The sequence below is a fragment of the Mastigoproctus giganteus genome, chromosome 13, assembly GCF_048544385.1.
Source record: "Mastigoproctus giganteus isolate SK-2022 chromosome 13, ASM4854438v1, whole genome shotgun sequence".
Lineage (NCBI taxonomy): Eukaryota > Metazoa > Arthropoda > Arachnida > Uropygi > Thelyphonidae > Mastigoproctus > Mastigoproctus giganteus.
In genome coordinates this window covers 151059884-151083244 of record NC_143587.1, presented here as the reverse complement: position 1 = coordinate 151083244, position 23361 = coordinate 151059884, and the positions used below count along the sequence as shown (strand labels likewise).

Sequence of the window (23361 nt, the reverse complement as noted above, 5' to 3'; positions counted from 1 at the left end):
CGAAATTGAGTGTCTTCTAGATGAGCCGAAAACCCACTACACTATTATTATGGGGAACTTCAATGCTAAGGTTGGAAAAAGGCAAAACAGCGCAGAAAGAGGAACTATAGGAAATTTTGGAATTGGTGAAAGAAATAAAAGAGGTGAAAGACTTGTGGAATTTGCAGAATCTCAAGGACTGTCAGTAATGAACACTTTTTTCAAGAAAAGGGTGTACAGAAAGTGGACATGGAAGAGTCCAAATGGATTAACAACTAATGAAATTGACTTCATCCTCACTAACAGAAGATATATTGTGAATGATGTTACTGTCCTGAATAAGGTAAATGTTGGAAGTGATCACAGAATGGTAAGATGTACACTTGATATAGATGTAGGAAAGGAAAAAACTGACTCGAGTAAATAATACAAAGGTCTTTGAGATAACAGAGGAGGAGGAGGAGAGGTGCCTAGTCTCCAGTGGCTGGAGACTAGGCACCTCAATCAGATCACCGCGCAGGTGCCTAGTCTCCAGCCACTGCAATTTGCAGAACTTAAGCCTCTTATCAAGAGAGGCTTAAGTTCTGCAAATTGCAGTGGATGGAGACTAGGCACCTGCGCGGTGATCTGATTGAGGTGTATAAGGCCTTGAATGGGTTCAGCACGCTGAATTCTGATGGGATCCTTCCACTTGTTCAGATTACGAACCTAAGGGGGCATAAATTCAAATTAAGAAAAGACAGATGTAGATTAGATGTGCGGAAATTTGCCTTTAGCCAGTGGGTGGTTAATTGCTGGAACAAACTTCCATCTGTCGTTGTGGAAGTTGATAGGTTGAATAAATTTAAGGAGGAACTGGACAGGCATTTGGAGGGAATGGTGTGTTTTTTTTTTTTTTTTTTGGCTGATGCTGCATAAGCTCATATAGATTTGCTTTCTTGCATCACATGCCACTACTACTACTACTTAAGAACAAGTTTGAGCTTCTGCAGACTGCTCAGGACCAAGATATCGACGAGGAATATTACAACTTTCTGTTGTAATGTTTCTATTGATTCTTTAACATGTTCTTTTATACGTGCACTGTCCCTTAAAATAGTATTCACTGTTGAAGTAATGAGACCTAATTCCGTGCAATAGATTACAAACTTTGTCCTGCTTCGTACTTCTTAATTAATCATCTTCATTTCTAAATTAATTTTGTTTCATTTCTTAGCACTGCCAGCACTTGCACTTTCTGTTGGTCCCTTTCCCTTCACCATTGTAATAAGTAAATGGGAATGAAGAGAAGATTCTGAAAATTTATTTATGTTTTTTATATGATTGAAGATTTCAGTGAAAGGGAACTCATTTCACCATAATACCGTAACGTAAAAACTCACCGAATTCTAGTTATCGGTATTATCACAAATGAGTAAGATCAAGTTTACTACCTGTTTATAATAGATTGCGCTAACAGAAAAGCCCAATAAACTGGAAAGTGCAAATTGTTTTTGTTTTATGGTAGTGACATCCAGAAATGTGTTTTAGAAAAATATCACGAAGGCATTCAAAATTGATTCTTATAATGGAACATATGATAACAATGAAAGTGTAAGTTATATAGCAAAAATTTTAACTTCCTAGGTCTTGGAATGAATTACCAAAAAAAAAAAAAAAACCCCCAATGTGTTATTGGGTCCACATTATGATATTTATTCCTACGGGATGCAAAATACGTTTCCTCGATTTTTTAAAGTTTTCACCGCCCGGCAAAAACTTGCATAAAGTCGAATTTCCATAAGTCAAGTGTTATGTAAGCCGAGGAGTGCCTGTATATATGTGTTTTTTTTTTTTTTTTTTTTTTAAGTATGCATTAGAACCAGTGTTGCACAATGTAATATTTTTCAAAGAAAATCATACAGTAAAGTAACTTTTTGATGGACTCACCTATGTGACAATGAAGTAGGGCTCTAATACTCACCTACAAATCCTGTTAAATTAGGAAAGATTAGTGTGGGTTTACATATTGCATAATCACAACTGCAATTCTTATTCATTGCACATTAGCAAGGACACATAATACAAGAAAGCAAGCTTATATAGCATCAGCCAAAAACACACACACACCATTTCACACATCCACTCACTGATCATATTTGGTTAGGTATTAAATTTATGGACTAATATATATCTACAATTGATGACTCTTACTGCTTAATAGTATTAATCTTAAACTTTAAAAAGTTAAAGATATTTCATTATGTAGTTATTTTCATAAATTTAGGTACCATTATTGAAAAACTGTTTTTTCTTTAGGCTTCTTAATGTGAGAACTGCATACTGCAAGTTTCAAGAAGCACAAGAAACTTTTGCAGAAGCCCAGGAATACATTAATAAAGTCAAATTGCAAGGACAGTTTGTAAATCTTGCTGGTCTGTATAGTGAATTTTCAGCTCTCTTCTTTTGCTGCAGCCATTATAAGGAGGTTAAAACCTTTTATTTTTTGTTTTATTGAATGTTGTTATAATAAAATAAAAAAATAGAATAAACATTATGTAATATATGTAATGGTTTCATAAATCTTTTAGCCATCCTGACATTTGGTTTTGTGTGAGGTTGGGGGAGATGACTAATTTTGGGTTGCATTTAGGTGTTTTAATTTCTGCCTTGCAAATCTGTAACAGGAGTCCTTATATGGAAAATCACTGATCACATTTGGAAATTGTTATAAGTTGACTTCCCTTGGTAAGGACTTGATGCCTTTATTTATGAACACAGTTACAAATATAAACATATATATTGTCTGTGATATTTACTCACTTCCTTTATAACTTAGCGATTTTTTTAAATTTAATCCACATAGCTTATCAGTTAAGCAAATTGTTATTTTATCACAACAATCTTATTGTTGTGATTTTATCACACTACTTATTTTTTAATCCATGTGCTGAAACTCATCAGATTCTATGAGTTATGAAAGTTTCTACCACTGGGCTTTAGTTGGGCATCACCACACTATGCTACTTTACTGGAATACTGTGTGGCATGCACATTATGAAAATAGCACAATGTTTGTATACTATGTCTATGATACTGGAAATTTGGGGGGGGGGACTTGAAGACATGCATGACACTTGAGCAGAGATTTAAAAAAAAAAAAAAAACAAGAAATGAATTCATAGTGCAAAACTTGAAGAACTTGAAACAAAGCTTATTGAGTGATACCAAAAAATGCGTGCAACTAATTTGCAAGTATGGTTTAAATTTTGCAAAAATAAAAAAGCTGATTATCTATCTCAATAATATGGAATTAGCAACTTCAAATGTAGAAATTAAAAAATTCGTCTACAGAAATTTAAGGACAGGAATATCTTTTGTGAAATGCTTGCAGATTGGTTGACAAAGAAAAGGCCACAGACTGGTTGCATTCTCTACATGGCATTCTTGAAAAAGGATATTTTTAATGTCAATGAAGCGAAGGATATTTTTAATGTCAATGAGAAGGGTATATTTTATAATTTGCTGCCAATCAAAACACTTTGTTTGAGGAGAGTTTTTTGTAATGGTGGAAAATTAAGCAAAGAATCACTATTTCTGTTATGCTGCAATGCAGCTGGTAGTACAAAATTTCACCCACTTGTGGTGCATAAATTTTCCAAGCTAAGATGTTTTAAAGGAGTTAAACAACTTCAATGTAATTATGAGGCTATTCAGAATGCTTGGCTTATGGTCATAATTTTTCAATCTTTGATATTGAGACTGGAGAGAAGAATAGCTTCAAAAAAAAAAAAAAAAAGGAACATTTTGATTATTCTAGATTGTTGCATAGTACATTCTGCAGAGGCAGTAAAGTTAATGGTAGGAACTTCACCATCCACTTTAACACATTCCTAAAATTCTCCAACAGAATCAAAGTCCCCTATTTCTCAACATAGTGATCATATTCAATTTCTGAACTATGTTTTTAAATGATATTCTCTCCAAAGTCACCCTTTCTAAAACAGTTGATTATTATGCTTCATGAAATACTGTCCTCTCTTGATGAAATACTTGATGAAATATAGTTGTTGTTTTTACCTCCAGTGCCACCAGTTTTATATAGCCACTATTAATATTATTTATAACTAATATATTATAACATTATTTATAACACCTGATAAGTTATTCGATCCAACATAGAAGGAGGGAACGATTTGCAGCCTAAATGTCTTGGGTGCTATCTGAAATATTGCTATTGCTTGGGACAGTATTTCATCAAGCATAATAATCAACTGTTTTAGAAAGGGTGACTTTGGAGAGAATATCATTTAAAAACATGGTTCAGAAATTGAACATGATCACAATGTTGAGAAATAGGGGACTTGGATTCTGTTGGAGAATTTTAGGAATGTGTTAAAGTGGATGGTGAAGTTCCTACCACAGCAATACTAACTCCAGAAGAGCTGCAGAGCACCAAGCAGAATGATGGAAATTTTATTACCAGTCATGAAAGTTAAAAAGAACTTGCTCTATCTTCTAAAAAATATGCCAAAAATGCAATGATTATCACATTATCAGCAGTGATTATTCATGTGTGGAGAATTTGCAGATAAAGGAACCACTTGGTGACAGCAATCACAGTGTACTAATGTGGGATTTACTTAAAGATGTAAAGGGAAGGGTTTTTGCTTTCGTAAAGGTGACTATAGTGGTCTCAGACAGTTTTTAAATTTTATACAGTGGGATCAACTGATGTTAAAAGCAGCGAATTCTAAATGCCTTCAAAGGACTAATCTTGGAAGCATACCCACTAAGAAAATACTGTTCACAATTTAGACCTAAATGGATGTCAGGTGAACTAATGAAGCCGTGGCAGAGAAGAAAAATGCATGGGATGCATATAAATTATCAGGTGACTCAGAAGCCATCATAGATGTAAGCTAGTCTGTAATCCAGTCACAAAGGAGGTTAGGCAAGTGAAGGCTGATTACGAGAAATCCATGGCAAAGGATTCAGACTTATTTACTTATGTAAACTCTAGAAGGAAGGGGATGAATCAGATTAGTCCACTTGATATTGATGGTTTCACTGTTGATGATCCTGCTCAGATAGCTGACAAACTGAATGAGTATTTTGCATCTACATTCACACATAAGGAATTCTGTAAGGAAGGGGAGAACAGAAGTATACTAAACACTAACAGGGAGCCAAATGATTTTGTAATAATGGAGGAGAAATTGTTGAAGTTAAACATAAAAAAAGGCACCTGGGATGGATGGAATCTCTCCAGTTACGATGGAGACAGTGAGAGAAGTAAGCAAACCCTTAGCCATAATTATGAGAGCATCCTTATTCAGGGGAGGTCCCCATTTACTGGAGATGTGCAAATATATCTCCAATTCACAAAGGGGGTTCAAAGGGCCAAATAATTATAGACCTGTTAGTTTAACTTCTATTCCAGGGAAAATAATGGAGTCACTGGTTAAAGAAGCTTTGCAGGATCATCTAGACAAGACTGCAATAATAGTTCAGACACAGCATGAGTTTATTAAGGGGAAGTCTTTTCTGACCAATTTGATTGGATACTATGATGTGTGTCACAAAGGAACTGGATGCAAAAAATAATTTTGATATCATATACTTGGATTTCAGAAAAGCTTTTGAAACTGTTGCACATGGAAGACTGCTGTACAGATTGGAGCAGTATGTCATTAAAGGCAAATTGCTACAATGGATAAAGGGATTGTTGAGTGAGAGACAGCCGAGAGTGGCAATAAATGGACACTGCTGTACGTGGACTAATGTTAGTAGTGGAGTCCTTTGGGTTTGCTGCAGGGCCATTGTTGTTTTGTATATTTATCAATGAAGGTATATCAGGCTTAATGTCCAAGTTTGCAGATGATACAAAGGTTGGCAGGGTTGTTAATGACAGTAAAGACAGTATGCTACTGCAACAGGATCTAGAAAAGTTAGGTAGATGGGCTGAAAAGTGGCAACTGAAGTTTAACATTGATAAATGCAAAGTACTGCATATGGGTAGCAGTAACCCAAGAGAAATGTATCAACTGTGTGGTAATACACCCAGAGAAGTGGAGAATGAAAAAGACCCTGGGGGTAATTTTGCAGTCAGATATGAAGTTTTCTGAGCAGTGCAGATGGGCTGCCATGAAGTGTCATGGAGCAGGCCATGGAGTCTTGTCAATGATATATAGGAATTTTGCTAGTAGGGATAAGGAGGTGATTATCTCCTTGTATAGTGGTCAGGTCACACCTTGAGTACTACATACAGGTCTGGAGGCCTCATTTTAGGAAGGATGTACAGTTGCTAGAACAGGTACAGAGAAGGGCAACAAGATTGATAAGAGTAACAAAAGAGTGCTCTTACGAAGAAAGGCTCAAGTTCTGGAAATTGCAGCGTTTGGGGTCTAGGCACCTGTGAGGAGATTTGATTGAAGTGTATAATGCCTTGAATGGTTTGAGCAGACTCAGTGCTGATGGGATTCTTCTGCTTGCTCAGATTAAGAATCTGAGGGGTGCACAGATTCAAATTGAGGAAAGACAGTTATAGAATAGATATGTAGTAGTTTGCCTTTATCCAGCAGATAGTTGATTGCCCGAACAGACTTCCATCTCTTGTTGTGAAAGTTTGATAGCTTAAATAAATTTAAAGCTGAACTATATAAACATTTGGAGTGACTGGATGGGTGAAATGGGAAGGTTTTTTTTTTTTTTTTTTTTTGGCTGGTGCTGTATAAGCTTGCTTTCTTGCATCATATGCTTCAACTAATGCTAATTCCAGGAGCCTTACTTACCTTTCTGCTGGAAAGTTTTTCTAATAAACAGTCATCAGTTTCGAAATCAATATTTTCATGTGTCTTTCAAACTCACTTGCACAGTCTCTCTTCATTGCGAAAAGTCTTTTGTCAGTAAAGACTGATGCAAATTACCTATTCATTTCATCGGCAACATCAACTGGTTTATCTAAGACTTTCCCATACCCTATACACAAAGGTCCTATCTGATCCATTTTTTCTTCTTTGAAATCATTACATGAAAATTTTCTTGTCCTTTTTTTTTCTCTCCTAGCCAGTGCTTTCTCATACTCATCTTTATTTGTTCTAGCATTATTTGTGGTACTGTTATAGATCAACTTGTAGCTGTTGTAGGCTTAAGTATTTTTCTTTGCTCTGAAATGAAAAGTACTGAATCTGAAAAAAGGACCTCTTTCTGCTCTATTAGGCCAGTCAGTACCATATGCATCCATTTTGACATCCTCCTCGTTCATTATTTTCTTAATGGTATATATGCATTCATGGCTTTTGTGAGTTTTGCTTTAAACATATTCCATAATTCAAATGTATTCGCCCTCCCTCTGCAATCTGCCTGATATATAATGCCATATAGTGCCTTAAATCGCCAGTCTCCTCTTCTAAAATTAAAACCCATGCCATTATTTTTAACTACTGCAGCATCTTTCTTCATCTTCCAACTAGCAGCCATAAATTCAAATTTCAGGGGTTGAGGTTTAGATTAGATTATAGAAAGTTTTCTTTTAGCCAGCTAGTCGTTGATTGCAGGCTGACAGTTAGAATAAATTTAAAGGTCAACTATATAAGGAAGGAAGTATATACAGGCTGGCCTCGATTAACGCGATTAATTCGTCCCGCGAGCGCATTGCGCAAAACGGAAACGCGTTAATCGAATATAATAATCAATAGGAAAAATTATAATTGGTCTTGACCTTCTGGAATGTCTACAAAGAATTTTAAAAATACTTTTTAAATAACTTTTTAACTGTATACAATGTAAAATATAATGAAAATAATTATGGAATTAAATGTTTATTGCATAAAACAGTGGTTCCCAAACTGTGCGCAGTGGAATATTTTAAATTTTTAATGGAAGCACAGTGATACTCGACATCTGTCGGACACCGCACGAACTACTAGCTTGAGGTAGTTCACAGTTTCAACATTTCTTATTAAGTTGTTTGGACCTAACTACTAAACGGAACTGTTAGGTATTTCTTTTGGTCTAGGTGCGCCGTGAAAAAATTACTGAGACATTAAGGGTGCTGTGAACCGAGAAAGTTTGGGACCCTCTGACATAAAATACACAATGAAGAAATGACTGTTGCAGAAATATTTGAACAGTATTGACTTTCTCTTTTCATCAATCAATTTCCGATAGCCAACAATCTTCTCTGGGTCCTGGCAAAATAAATATCGCAGAGAACCTCACACCTTTTGTTTGAGGTTCTCTGCGATATGAAAGATTTCATCTAGTTCTTTTACCATTATCTCCTTCACGGTAACATTTTCATCTGGCTCATTTAAAAATTAGAATTTTTAAATGCAAGTCTGCATTGACTTTATTAGCAGATGGAACACACAGAGACGGGCAGCAGGCAAACGTTTGTTTATTGCCTGTCCGACGTGCAGTAAGCTTAACGCGCGATTCAAATCTTTTTCAACTATCGCATAAAAAAAAAAAAGATCGTGTTAACTGGAAAACTGCATCATGTAAAGTGAAAAGTGGTATAATTTTTTCAAATAGCTGAAACACACATTAATCGAACTCTCGTTATGAGAGGCCTGGCTGTAATTTGTATTGTCATATCTACTTGTGTTTTTTTTTTTTTTTTTGCCATTTCAAAAAAAGCCTATGGCTTCCTTGCACTTTGTATGGCAGATACTATTACTACTATTTCTGGGACCCAAATATGGGGTGTATCATTTGTCAGGTCACGAGATACTTGACTCCCTGAAGAGCTTCCTTACATTTGTTTCTAGGGCAAGCACCTGTTTTTTTTTTACTGACTCAAATCTTTGTAATCTTTGTAAAGTTCTAATTGGAGATCAGTCCTACACTCCTTACATTGGGTGCAGAGAAAAAGAATTGTCAGTTAAGCTTGGTTTGTCTGCTAGACCATCCTTAGATTACACACCACGAACTATACAATTGACAAACTTATGGCTCGCACGGGAAATGCCTACAGGCATTTCCATCTGAGTGACGATGTCTTTGGACTTTGTACTGTAAGTAAATCTGGTAACAACTATTATTTAGCTAATATTTGAACTTAAGAAAGATTACAAAATATTAAATTTAAAATATTACAGAATTTAAATTTACAGTATATTACAGAATTTAAATTAAAGTATTACAGAAATTAAACTATACGCCAAAACTTTATCTATTAGTGAATACAATTTAAACAAATTTATGTCTACCAGACATACACCTGTTAATCCCCTTCACTGGAGCCACTAAAAATGCATTTAATATCTTTGACTTCCTACAGTAGAATCAGTAGTGAGTAAATTTTACAGCTAACATTGTGAAAATAGTTGATTGTAGAAATGGAAATGAGTAAAGAATAAGTATGTCACTATCTGTTTATACACACACACACACACACGCAGTAAGACCCCCTGTATCCGCAGGGGATACGTTCCAAGACCTACCGCGGAAGGCTGAAACTGCATATACAGGGTGTTTCAGTTAAACGTTTCAGAACTTCTAAGAGGGGTAGGGTACATCCTGACAACTCGAAATCATATAGCAATGTGGGGTCGGAAATGCTTTCCTGAAGCGGTGTTGTACACAGAAGCACCATAAAGAAAAGAGACCGTAAGTGAGAAATCTTTTTAATAATACATGAAAAGAAGCAAAAGGTACATGGATTAAAGTAAGTGTTCGAAGTTTCTTCCACAGGCTACAATGCACGCCTCACATCTCCGACGCATGGACATCCGAACATTCTGGAATACTCCAGGCGAATTTCGAATTTCTTTGGCAGCTACTGCGATTCTTGCAACCAGCTCCTCAGCATTGTCAAACGGGTGTCATAAACTAGCGATTTCATATGACCCCAGAAATAAAAATCAAGACATGATAGGTCGGGTGACCGAGCAGGCCAACGCACGGGACCACCACGTCCAATCCACTGTTGACCAAATGTGACATCCAGGTAGTTACGAACATCTCCGCTATAATGGGCAGGGGCTCCATCGTGTTGGAACCACATTGTCTGTTGCGTCGATGCAGAAATCTGTTCATCTCTCAAAAGTTGTGGCAATACTTGCTGCAGAAAGATCAAGTAGATAGGTCCGGTTAGACGACACGGTAACAGGTAAGGTCCGATGAGGTGATCTCCCATAATACCGGCCCATACATTGACCGAAAATCGAATCTGTGCTGCACGACGTCGTATTGCATGCGGGTTCTCGACCGCCCAGATATGGTCGTTATGCGTGTTGAAAATTCCTTCCCTTGTGAAGGATGCCTCATCGGAAAACAACACTTCAGCAGGAAAAAGGGGATTTGTAGCACATTTTCCAAGGTACCACTGTGCGAAAGCAATACGAGGTGCATAATCCTCCGGTTGCTGTGTCTGGACACGGCTGCCTGGAGTATTCCAGAATGTTCGGATGTCCATGCGTCGGAGATGTGAGGCGTGCATTATAGCCCGTGGAAGAAACTTCGAACACTTACTTTAATCCATGTACCTTTTGCTTCTTTTCATGTATTATTAAAACGATTTCTCACTTACGGTCTCTTTTCTTTATGGTGCTTCTGTGTACAACACCGCTTCAGGAAAGCATTTCCGACCCCACATTGATATATGATTTCGAGTTGTCAGGATGTACCCTACCCCTCTTAGAAGTTCTGAAACGTTTAACTGAAACACCCTGTATAAGTGAACACCTACTGACCTCATATATAACTTGATTTTCTTGTACATACATATGTATAATAAAGGTTTTTTGGATAACAAGGCTACTGCTTTTTTTAAGAATATATTTGTTTTATTATCCAGTATAATATAAGAATAATGAATGTAATTTTTAAATACACCATTTTAAAGCATTCTTGCCCCTTTTCCCCTACAAAATATCATCACATTGAATGTGCAGTGTAACAGTGTGCCATGCCTGCAGCAAGGTTGGTATTTGGTAGCAGTTAAAATATTGACCATAATTATGAGAGCATTCTTGGACTCAGGGGAAGTTCCCAAGGACTGGAGATGTGCAAATGATCCCCAATTCACAAAGGGGGATCAAAGGGTGACACGAGTAATTACAGACCAGTTAGTTTAACTTCTGTTCCAGGTAAAATAATGGAGTCACTTGTTAAAGATGCATTGCAGGATCATCTAGACAAGACTGCAGCAATAATTCAGACACAGCATGGGTTTCTTAAGGGAAAGTCTTGTCTGACAAATTTAATAGGATATTATGATGAGGTTACAAAGGAACTGGATGCAAAAATAATTTTGATATCATATATTTGGATTTCAGGAAAGCTTTTAACACTGTTGCGCATGGAAGACTATTGTACAAATTGGAGCCGAATGGTATTAAGGGTAAGTTGCTACAATGGATAAACGGATGGTTGAGTGGGAGAAGACAGAGGGTGGTAATCAATGGGTGCTGCTCTTCGTGGACTAATGTTATTAGTGGAGTCCCACAGGGTTCGGTGTTTGGTCCACTGTTGTTTTGTATATTTATCAATGATATTGATGAATATACAAATTCCTGTATAAGTCATGAATTCATTACTTGTATAGCCCATTACATAAAGGCCGAGGTTTTCTTTGTACTTAAGCCTTTCCAGATGTTACAATCTGCAGAACTGAAGGCTTTAATGATGAGTACTCTTTTGTTTTTCTCTCACTAATATCATTGCTCTCCTATATATTTGTTCCAAAAGATCCACATTCTTCTTAATCTGTATGCAGTTCTCAACATATGGCCTAACTTTTGCTTTATACAATGGGAGAATCACCTTATCCCTTCTGGCAAAAAATCTTGTATATCTTTGAGAAAACACTGTGTTGCCTAGCAATCTGTCTGTGTACTGCTCAGAGCATGTCATTTCTGACTGCACAGTTACCCTCCCCTAGGTCTTTTTTGTTTTCTACTATCTTAAGTGTGGTACCACACAGTTGGTATTATTCTTCTAGGATTACTGCTGTCCATATACAGTACCTGACATTTGTCAGTGTTAAAACCTCAACTGCCACTTCTCAGCCCATTTATCTAATTTTATTAGATCTTGTTGCAGTAGCATACCTTGATTGCTGGCATTAACGACACTGGCAACTTTTGCACAATCTGCAAACAGATATTTAGTGTGATATCATCATCATCAGCCATTTTCAATCCACTGCAGGATGAAGGCCTCTCCAGCAACTTTCCAGTTCTTTCTGTTTTGAGCACTGGCCATCCATTTACTACTCAAAAACTCATGAATTTCATCTATCCATCTCCGCCTTTGTCTTCCAGGTTTTCTTCTAGCTCCTCTTGGGTACCATTCTGTTATTTTCTTAGTCCATCTGTCATCATGTCTTCGAGCTATGTGTCCTGCCCAAGACCATTTTAGTTCTTTAGTTTTGATAAGAATGTCCTTTACTTGAGTTTGCTGCCTAATCCATGTGTTTCTCTTCTTATCTAACAGTCTGATTCCCAATATAATTCGTTCCATTCTTCACTGTGTAGTTCTTAGCTTCTCTTCCATTCTTTTGGTGAGTGCCCAAGTTTCACTTCCATAAGTCATGGTGGGGAGTATACATTGATTCATTATTTTACGTTTCAGACAAACTGGGATATTGCTCTTCAGTATGTGACTATATTTCCTGAATGCTATCCATCCAAAATTTATTCTTCTCTTGACTTCCAGCCATTTATCATTATTCCAGCTAATAACTTGTCCCAGATAAGTATATGACTCCACCTTTTCAATTACTGCTCCTTCAATCATTATTTCCCTTTCCGTGGCATACTTGTTCATCATTACTTTTGTTTTAGCCATATTCATCTTTAGTCCAAAATCCTTACTAACTGTGCATAACTGATTAAGATTTTCCTCTAATTCTTTGGGATCGTGGCTTATGACCACAATGTCATCTGCAAATCGTAAATGGTTTAGGTACTCTCCGTTCACATTGACTCCCCTCTGCGACCAGTCTAATCTTCTGAAAGCTTCCTCAAGGGCAGCAGTAAACAGCTTCGGAGATATTGTGTCTCCTTGTCGAACTCCTTTCTCGATTTTAAATTTGCTACTGTCTTTGTCTAGTCTAATAAAGGATATAGCACTCTCATATATTTTCTTCAAAATCATAATATATGGAGTATCTATGCCTTGTCTTTCCAGTGCCTGAAACATTGCCTTATGCTGTATAGAGTCAAATGCCTTTTCATAATCCACAAATGCCAGGCATAATGGTGTTTTATATTCATTTGCTTTCTCCATTAGCTGTGATATTACGTGAAGGTGATCCATAGTTGAGAATCCTGTCCTAAAGCCAGCTTGCTCTTTCGGTTGATTCTCATCAAGTATTCTTTCTAATCTGTTAGTAATGACCCTTGTGAACAACTTGTAGATATGGGATAACAAGCTAATTGGTCTATAATTTCCAATTTCTGATTTAGCTCCTTTCTTATGCAGCAAAACTATGATTGCATTATTCCACTGCTTAGGCATCACACCTTTTCTAATGCACTTTGTGAAGAGCCTTGCCAGTTTTTGTGTTATGTCTGTTCCTCCCAATTTTAACAACTCTACAGTAACTTCATCTTCCCCCGGGGCTTTCCGATTCTTCATTTTCTTCAATGCATGTTCTACCTCATCAGGAAGAATATCGGGTATGTCGTATGTGTTGCTACTTTGCAATCCATCTTCCCCACTGCTGGTATCATTCCCTCGCTCCTTGTATAATTCTCTATAGTAGTCTTCTGCTATTTGAATTATGCCTTCTCTGCTATTTATAAGTACACCATCGCTATTCTTCAGTTTCAGTATCATTTGTCTTTCTGTATTACTGCTCATGGCTGCTGATTTAAATCCTTTGTTTTCCCTTAATGCTTGTTCTACTTTTCTTGTGTTAAATCTTCTTATGTCCTCTCTAAGTCTCTTTCTAATGGCTTTGCATAACTCAGTATACTCAATTTTCTCCCTGTCAGTGTTTTTCTTGCTCTTCATTTGTCGTCTTTGGTTCATCATGACAAGTGTTTCTTGACTAATTTTTCTTCTTTGGATTTCTGTTTCCCTATAGGTTTCTTGGGCTTTATCACTTTCAGAAAGTTGTAATATTCCTCGTCGATATCTTGGTCCTGAGCAGTCTGCAGAAGCTCAAACTTGTTCTTAAGTTCCAGTACATACTGCTTTTTCTCCTCCTCTGTTATTTCAAAGACCTTTGTATTATTTACTCGAGTCAGTTTTTTCCTTTCCTTTCCTACATCTATATCAAGTGTACATCTTACCATTCTGTGATCACTTCCAACATTTACCTTATTCAGGACAGTAACATCATTCACAATATATCTTCTGTTAGTGAGGATGAAGTCGATTTCATTAGTTGTTAATCCATTTGGACTCTTCCATGTCCACTTTCTGTTCACCCTTTTCTTGAAAAAAGTGTTCATTACTGACATTCCTTGAGATTCTGCAAATTCCACAAGTCTTTCACCTCTTTTATTTCTTTCACCAATTCCAAAATTTCCTATAGTTCCTCTTTCTGCGCTGTTTTGCCTTTTTCCAACCTTAGCATTGAAGTTCCCCATAATAATAGTGTAGTGGGTTTTCTGCTCATCTAGAAGACTCTCAATTTCAGTGTACATTTCTTCAACCTCTTCATCATCATGGCTCGATGTTGGTGCATAAATCATTATAATCTTTAGCTTGTACCTCTTAGAAATCTTGAGTATTAGTCTTGACACCCTTGGTGATGTACTTTTGAATTCCAAAATGTTATTTTTAAAATCTTTATGGACCAGAAACCCAACTCCACCTTCACTCCTTTCACTGTTTCCATTAGTGTACAGGAGATTTCCACTTGATAAACTTATAAGTGATTCATTTCTTCTTCTTGTTTCAGCCAAACCAATGATATTCCAATTCACATTTTCTAATTCCTTTTCCAGCTCTAATATCCTGTCTTCACCGATGAGTGATCGTACGTTATAACATGCCAGGTTCAATTTCCGTGCATGGCAGCCTGGTCGTACCCAGAGATTCTTAGCACCCTCTGCTTCCACTCTGATCCTCTCGCTGCCGTAAGAGGGAGAGTGAAAGTTGCTGGGGACTGAGGGCCATTTGTATTGTTGTGCTCTCATTGCTGGAGGGTTTGGTCTTTTCCTCTTCACGCTGACCAGGCGTCTTGAAGAGAACCACTCTACACGTTCGTTGCCACCTAAGTGACGTAACAGGGCTTACCATCGAGGAGGTGTGCATGAGTGGATTTTAGGGAGGCAGGCCAACCGGACTTCTCCTAAATCTTCTGTAATAGAGAGATATTGGATCCATCAGTGTTTTAGGCTGAGTGTCTGATAACACACAGGATACCTGTTCCCCTCTAAGCCCCTAGTGTGATATATACCTTCATTAATATCATTAATAAATATTGAAAACATTTACTCCTTGAGGTTGGCGCAGACATTCTCTCAGATATGCCAGACAAGCTGCGCTTGCTACCTGGGATTCTAAAACACTGGTGGAACTGATATCGGATGATACTCAAGTCAAGCGGACCCAATTTCGGTGAAGTCCGGACGGTCTGTGACAGCCAAATCCTCTGCTTGCACCTTCACGATTGTAGGACTGCTAGTAATCCTGGGTATAACCCCCGTGTGCAAGCACACTGTGGGTGACTACCCAGGTGTGAACTGACATAAGCAGGGGTTGAGGTGTGGTGCCCATACGGAGGAATGCTGCCCCTCTGTGTTACCAGGCATTACTAGGCGGTAGATGACTCTCATCAACCTGCGCAGTACACCACTTTGCTTATTTGGAGGCTTGAAGTGGTGGAACCCATGTTTAGTCTCTGGTCAACCTTTCCCCATCTCTTCCATCATGCAGTATGACTGATGTCTTTTGAGGTTAGGATGAATACCATGGTGAGATCCAAACTTCCTTACATTTTGAGGGTACAGCTCTAAAATGGTGTTTGCAGGCTGGCCACTAGTTAGTACACTGGACTGAACCTATTGGTAACTCTCTAGGAGGCTCCCAGATCAGTTAGTGTATAATCTTGCTACCTCAACTCTGCCAGATAGTAATTGGAGGGAGTCTGAGTAGTGTGTGGTGGGGGGGCAATTGTCGAGGCCACTTTATGTTAAGGATCTGGGTATATTCTTACCATGTGTATGCCATATCCAAAAATTTCATTACTTCATACTTCCCTCTGGAGGGGCATGTCCCACTGTAAACTGGAGTTGCCTTCCCCTTCGGCTCCATATTTCTGTCTATTTGCCCCCCAGTCTTCATCCTTCACCACACTCTATCTGACAGCAATGTGAACATGCCACACACAATCTAAAATCACCAATCTAAATTAATTTTGCCCAACATTTTGGACTAGCGCTTCCCGTGATGCGTAAGAGTTTATTTTTTTTAGGTCCTAGCCACTGAAATCTCAGGAAATTAGGATTGCAGGACCTGCCAGAGTGAACTATATACTAGTGAGTACCTGGTCTGCCTCCACGGGGCGAAAGTGGGACAACGTTGGGCCTCGGTAGGGGTCTGGCAGCTAAATGACCAGATGAACAACGGTACAAGGCATCACACATATACAAAGTCCATACACTTTTAAATCTCTGTCTTTTCCAGTCAACTGGTTCACCCACAATGTAAACTACACGGAGATGGAGGAACTCCCTGGTGCCGCTTGACCGTAAACACACTTTACACTTTACTTCATACAGCATTCCCCCCCCCCCCACACACACTTTTTCTTACTATTGAATGCACCATGAATTGTCAAACTAATAGAGCAAACTTGTCTGCAAAAAGATCTAAACCTCCCAAACACTTCTTAGTTCATTTCACAGATATACGTGGTCTCAGTTCTAATCTCAGTGATGTCCATTTCCACTTAGTCTGCCAAACCACATCTACTTTTTCTGAGAGAATCTCAGTTATTGGTTGATTCAACCACTGCTCATCTCAATTGCCCACATTATTCACTGTATGATTCCTTTCGCCTCAAAGGTGGTACTTGTGCATATGTCTGTTCTGATATTTCCTGTCAGAGACTTGGTATTTGGAATCTCCTCTTTTCGATCTTCTCTGGCTTAAAATCTCTATCTCATTCTGTCTAATTCATCTACCATTCTCCCAACTCCACTAATCACTTGACTTTCTCCAGTCCAACTTTCCTAATAGTGTTTCATTTTCTATCTACGCCAAAGCTCACAACAATTGTAAAGCAGTTATTGAGTTCAAAACCAGATTTTTAACAGGCTAAGAGTAGAAAACTTGCTTCTTGCCCTAATGGTAGCCGCGAATTCTGGTCTCTTGCCAAAGCTATTGACTGCAACTTTTGCCAATCTCTACTCCCACCTCTGTCAAAACCAGATGGTTCTATTATCACTTCAGCCAAGGATAAAGCTGACTTGCTAGCATTCCATTTTTCTTCCAACTCATATATTAATGACCTTGGTAAAACACCTCCCACCATTTCCAGCATATTCTATTCAATGCTTCCTGTGGTCAGAAGGATGTCAGAAGGATTTTGACGAATCTTGATGCTAAGAAAGCTCCAGGTCCTGATGGTATTTCTCCACTTGTTCTCAAAATGTGTGCTGCTGAACATACTCCTGTTCTTTGCCACCTTTTTTCAATTTCTTATTCCAAAGGTGTTTTTCCTTCTGCTTGGAAATCTGCTTATACCCAGTCAGTTCCCAGAAATTGTGACAAATCCCTCCCATCCAATTATCATCCCATTGCAATTACTTCTACTCTTTCTAAAGTAATGGAGAAATCAATTAATCGCCAACTCTTAATCTACCTACCTAGAAACCTTCTGTCTGATCAACGATCTCAAGTATGGATTTCATTCATGTTGATCCACTGGTGATATTCTGGCTTATGTTACCCATTTATGGACAAATTCAATGGAAAAGTTCGGTGAAAGACAGGCAGTTGCTCTTGACATCTCAAAGGCTTTCGATCGTGTTTGGCATAAAGGTCTTCTAAACAACCTTCCATCTTATGGTTTGCCAACTGTGTTTTGTAATTTTGTAGCAAGTGGAGAAATACCGTCAGGACCTGGAGCTTTCTTATCCAGTTTTCTCTCTGGCCACTCACTGAGAGTGATGGTAGATGGCTCTCCATCTAATAACTTTTCCACTAATGCTGGTGTCCCATAAGGTTGTTCTTTCCTCCAATCTTTTCCTCTTGTATATTAATGATCTTCTATTGACCGGAAATCCTATCCATAGTTTTGCTGACAATAACACATTGCATTCCAATTTCCAGTTTTAGGAACCTTGCCTTCTTCAATCAGCTTGAACTTCTCGAATATCTGCTACCAATTCCATAAATGCCAATTTCCAGGTAATTCTCTAGTGGGGAAAGACAACTTAGTTGATTTTAATCCATCTAAAACCCAGTCCTATCGTATATCTCGCAAAAAGGATTCTTCTGCTCCTATGCTTATCTTTGGTGACACTCCGATTTCTTGGCAAGATCATATATCTCTTTTGGGGATTACCCTGACTTCTAATCTCTCTTGGCACATGCACATTAAAAATATTGCTTCCTCTGCATCTAAAAAACTTGGTTTTCTCTCTCTCTCTCTCTCTCTCTCTCTCTCTTACTTTTCTTCCAAACAGCTGTTCACTCTGTACAAATCGCAAATCCACCCTACCATGGAATATTGTTCCCACATCTGAGGCGGTGCCCCCAAAACCTCTCTCGGGCTTCTAGATTCCATTCAGAAGAGGGCAGTTAGGTTAATTAATGACTCCTCTCTAATAGAGTCTTTCCACTCGCTGTCTCATAGGCATACTGTTTCTGCTGCATGCCTTTTCTACAGATACTTCCATGGGCACTGTTTTTCTGAATTGGCTTCTATAATTCCCACTCTCTTTTTCAAAACAGTCTGAACACGTGCAGCTACCAGGCAACATCCATTTACTGTCCAACTTCAAACTCACAGAACCAACTTTTCATCTTCCTCATTTATTCATTCAAGTGTCGTTTTCTGGAACAACCTTCATACATATTTCCTGAAAATTGCAGTCTACAGAAGTTAAAGTCTAATGTCAACAAATATCTTTTGTCTTCTTAACCTCCAACCCTTGCAGGGTACTAAGTACTATAGGTTCTAATACCTCTTGTGTTTGGAGTTTTCATAAAAAAAAAAAAAAAAAAAAACAATAATGATGTGAGCTGGAGGAATTCCTCTAATGACATTAGGATAAGAAGAGCAGTTCCACTCACTTGCCCCCTTTATCCAAAGCAGTAACTTGTCCCTAATGCCACACTGCTTCTGCCCCAATTTGTACAGCATTTAATGTGGAACAGTATCAAAAGCTTTTTTAAATCAGTTACTATTACTGTTTTAATCAAATTGATTGGACAAGATCACATCTTAACAAATCCATATTTTGATTGCTGTATAACTGCATTTCTCTCTAATGGGTCCTTCATTACTTCAATATTTTTTCTGCTTGCTTGCTTTTTTAATGATCTTTTTTGACCTGGGGGTGGCTTTTTTTGTGCTTTATTCTCACTATGACTGAATTTGTCTGCCTCTGGTGAAAGTTTGCTTGCCAAAAATATCTGCTTTTTCTTTTGTAAAATTGGATTAAAAAGGTGATTTCCTCTCCTAGTGGATTAAAACCCTGATGCCAGATTTTTGTCATGACATAATGAGTTCATTATTTTCTGTGGAAAAACGTTAAGGTTGCAGGTCTGTAGTTACTCACTTCGCTTTTTGCTACCCCTTTATGAACTGGGGAGACATTACCCATTCCATAGGGACCTTCCTTGAATCTAAGGCTGCTGTCATTATTGTGGCTAAAAGTGTGTTTATCTCTTTTGCTGCTGCTTTTAATATAATTGAAAGATCCATCAGCCCCATGTGCTTTATTTATTCTTAGTTTAAATAATTTCTCTTCTACTTTCTTCTCAGTTATCACAAAAGCATTTAGGTCCCTGTTATAACTTGGTGTACTTCTGGTGTCCCCATACCTAAAAACTTCTTTGTAGGTAGATGCAGAATATTTAGCTTTTCAGAAAATTGAATTACTAGTAGTAACTACTCATGATCTTGAATATCATCATCAGTATTTATGCCATTCATCTAACAGGCCATTTGGGTTCATCCCTTTTCTTCTAGTGTTAATAAGCAAAGAATACTTTGCTGCTTTTTTGTACATTCTCAGCCATAATCTCATAATCTGCTTTAACTTATCTACTTAACCTCCCCCCCCCCCGCCTTAGTGACTGGATTGCAGGCTAGTTTGTACTGCAGATATCTGTTTCTGTGTACATATTACTGAATTTTTTTTTTTTTTTTTTTTCCAAGGTTATTTCAAATGTGTTCATTTATTAGTAATAGTAGAGTTAAAATGATCCAAGGATAGATACAACATCAAGGGAAACAAAACAAAAAAAAAAAAAAAAAACCCTAGTCAATTCATTTATTTCTTCTACTCTTTTAATGATTATTAGAAACGATGGACAAATGAAGGGCACATTATTAGAAGGATAGCACAATTGTATAGGCCTTCTCAAAATTTGTATAAGCCTTCTTAAAAAAAAACCTACCCACCTCACTTGTCCATCCCCTCCAAGAATTTCTTTAGTTCTTCCTTCAGTTTATTCAAACTATCCATCCATCCTTCCTCAATTTGAATGTATGTCCCCTTGTTTGTATTCTCGGAAACAGGAATACCATCAACATTGAGCTTACTCAATCCATTCAAGTCCTGAAACACCTTAATCAGATCTACTCGCAGATGCCTAGTCTCCAGACGTTGCAATTTGCTGAAGCCGTTTCTTGATAAGAGCACTCTTTTGCTGTCTTCACTAATCTTGTTGCCCTTCTCTGCATCTGTTCCAGCAGATCTATATCCCTCCTAAAGTAAGGCCTCTAGATACAGTACTCAAGGTATGACCTAACCATGGCTTTGTACAAAGGGATAATCACTACCTTATCCCTGCTAGCAAAGTTCCCGTATATCATTCACAAAACTCCAAGAGCTGTTGTGGCAGCCTGTCTGCCCTGCTCAGAGAACTTCATATCTGACTGCACAATTAACCCCATTTTTTTTTTTTTTTTTTTTCATTTTCCACTGTGCTGAGTGTAGTACCACAGAATTGGTATGTTAATTTGGGATTACTGCTACCCATATGCATTACCTTGCATTGTCAATGTTAAGCTTCAATTGCCATTTCTCAGCAGTTGAAAGAAAAATTAGACCCATTTCCCATGGACCTAATATTTCTAGATCTTGTAATACTGTAACTTCCCTGCCAACCTTTATATTATCTGCAAACTTAGACATCAGGCCTGATATATCTTCATCGGTATCATTAATAAATAATGAATATAACGATGGGCCCAGCAGTAAACCCTGTGGAGCTCCATTAATAACATTAGTCCACAAAGAGCAGGCCCATTGATAACCACTCTCTGTCTTCTCCCGCTCAACCATTCATTTATCCATAGTGGTAACTTGTGTCCTTAATGCAACATTGTTCCAATTTGTACAGCAGTCTTTTATGTGCAGCAGTCTCAAAAGCCTTCCTGAAATCCAAGTATGCTTACTACTTACGTATCCATTATCGTTTCAGCTTTTTGCCAGGTTGATAAGGAAACCAATCTTTTCCATTTAGCTCTACCTACCCCTCATTTCTCTCTCTCGCTCCTTCCAGCAAATGCCTCTTCTCTCCATGTCGGTCTTCACCTATTTTTGCTGTCTTCTCCTCGGTCTTTCTCTTGGTATTTTACCCTCCATTTGCATCTCTAACATCCTTTTTGGCAGTCTGTTATCATCCATTAAATTTTTTCCGGGGAGATCTGATTTTGCTTCTTCCAGAAATGCTCTGCCACAGCAGACTTCCCGTAATTTGCAGTCTTTATTGCATTCATGTGTTCCCCCAGCCATTTCTTGACGTGTTGGTGGTCAGAGAAGGATTTAGGCTTAAGACCAATGTTTATAGGAAGCCTATGTGCCGGTGTCAATATACCCATTACAACTCGGCACAGACAAGCCAACACAAAAACAGTGTAGTCAAGGCTTTAATTGATAGGGTGGGGTCCGACTGTACCACCTCAGAGGATAAAGATAATGAGATTATCAGAGTCACAGCAGACCTTAAGAAATGTGGTTATCCCCAGCGTGTCTTAGACAGATTCATTAGGGGAGTGATGTCTACCCGTAGTGAACCGTCTACCCCTGTGGGCACTGCATACATTCCTTACTATCCAGGCCTCATGGAACGCATTGCGCGAATAGTTCGGGGGTGTCAAATACGCTGTGTGCAACTACCGGGACGGAGTTTGCACACAGTGATATCAAAAATTAAAGACCCCATACCGAAAGAAGCCAGCAGTGGGGTAGTTTATGAAATTTAATGCCCGGATTGTGAGGTATATTATGTGGGGGAGATGGGGGCGGCGACTTAAGGACCGGCTGGGGGAACACATGGATGCAATAAAGACTGCAAATTACGGTAAGTCTGCTGTGGCAGAGCATTTCTGGGAAAAGCAACATCAGATCTCCCTGGAGGATGCTGTCATCACAGATCATGCACAGGGGTTCTGGAACCATAAATGGCTCGAGAGCTTACACATTGGGGCAGCCAGTAATACTATTAATAGAGATAAGGGTGTACGTTTACACCCTCTCTTTGAAACAGTTGTCTTGGGACATGATGAACGGTTTCGGGTAGCACGCTCCCGAGCCATTTCTGGTTCTGGTGCGCAAATGGGAAATACCAATCATATTCCTGGGAAACCATGTGATGAATGCCGTGGACCTGCTATTTAAGGATGTGGCATACAGCAAAATGTACGCTGTTGAGAAAGGAGACTGCCGTCTCCGAAAGCTACAGTTGTTGTGGTATATATTTTAAATTTTTAACTTTTTTTTTTTTAATATCTGTTTTAAGTCATATTTTAATTGTTTTTATTTATATATTTTAAATATTTTAAACTAGTTTTAATTATTTTATTGTAAATACAGTGTTTTGTTACAGTATTAAAATATTTTCAAGTACTGGTTGGTGTGAAGTTTATTTAATATAGGAATAATGAAGCAGTTATGTTAACTTAAATGATTGGCAAATCATTTGTGGTGGTGGTAAGCTGCAAATAATATTATATATTATTTATAACTGCTTGGAATAAATGATATTAATAATGTATAATTTTAACTTAACAGGACAGCCCAAATATATACAGTGGCAGTCACATAAATTGCATCACTCTTAAAGTTTAATATTTTCCTAATAGCTCCCTCTATAGTAAAATTATGTGATCTCAAGACACCGTTACATTATCCTGTAAAACTAGTGTGATATTGCCTCATCATTCTTTAATGTTTTGAGTAGTATTGATCATATTTCTTTTTATAAAGCATCCACTTTTGTAGTCTGTCTGCTCTTCCTGTTCAGCAGTGATAT

At 38.0% G+C, this 23361-nt stretch overlaps 1 protein-coding gene across 2 annotated transcripts in view; it reads left to right on the top strand.

Annotated features, from left to right (window-relative positions):
- Pat1 (Protein interacting with APP tail-1) overlaps positions 1-23361 on the top strand; it is a 246621-nt gene that overhangs the window by 98196 nt on the left and 125064 nt on the right. For both annotated transcript variants that reach the window (XM_090387853.1, XM_090387854.1), the window contains one exon: positions 2278-2446. In XM_090387853.1, the coding sequence (XP_090243979.1) occupies positions 2278-2446 (169 nt within the window). The remainder of the gene's footprint in view (positions 1-2277; positions 2447-23361) is intronic.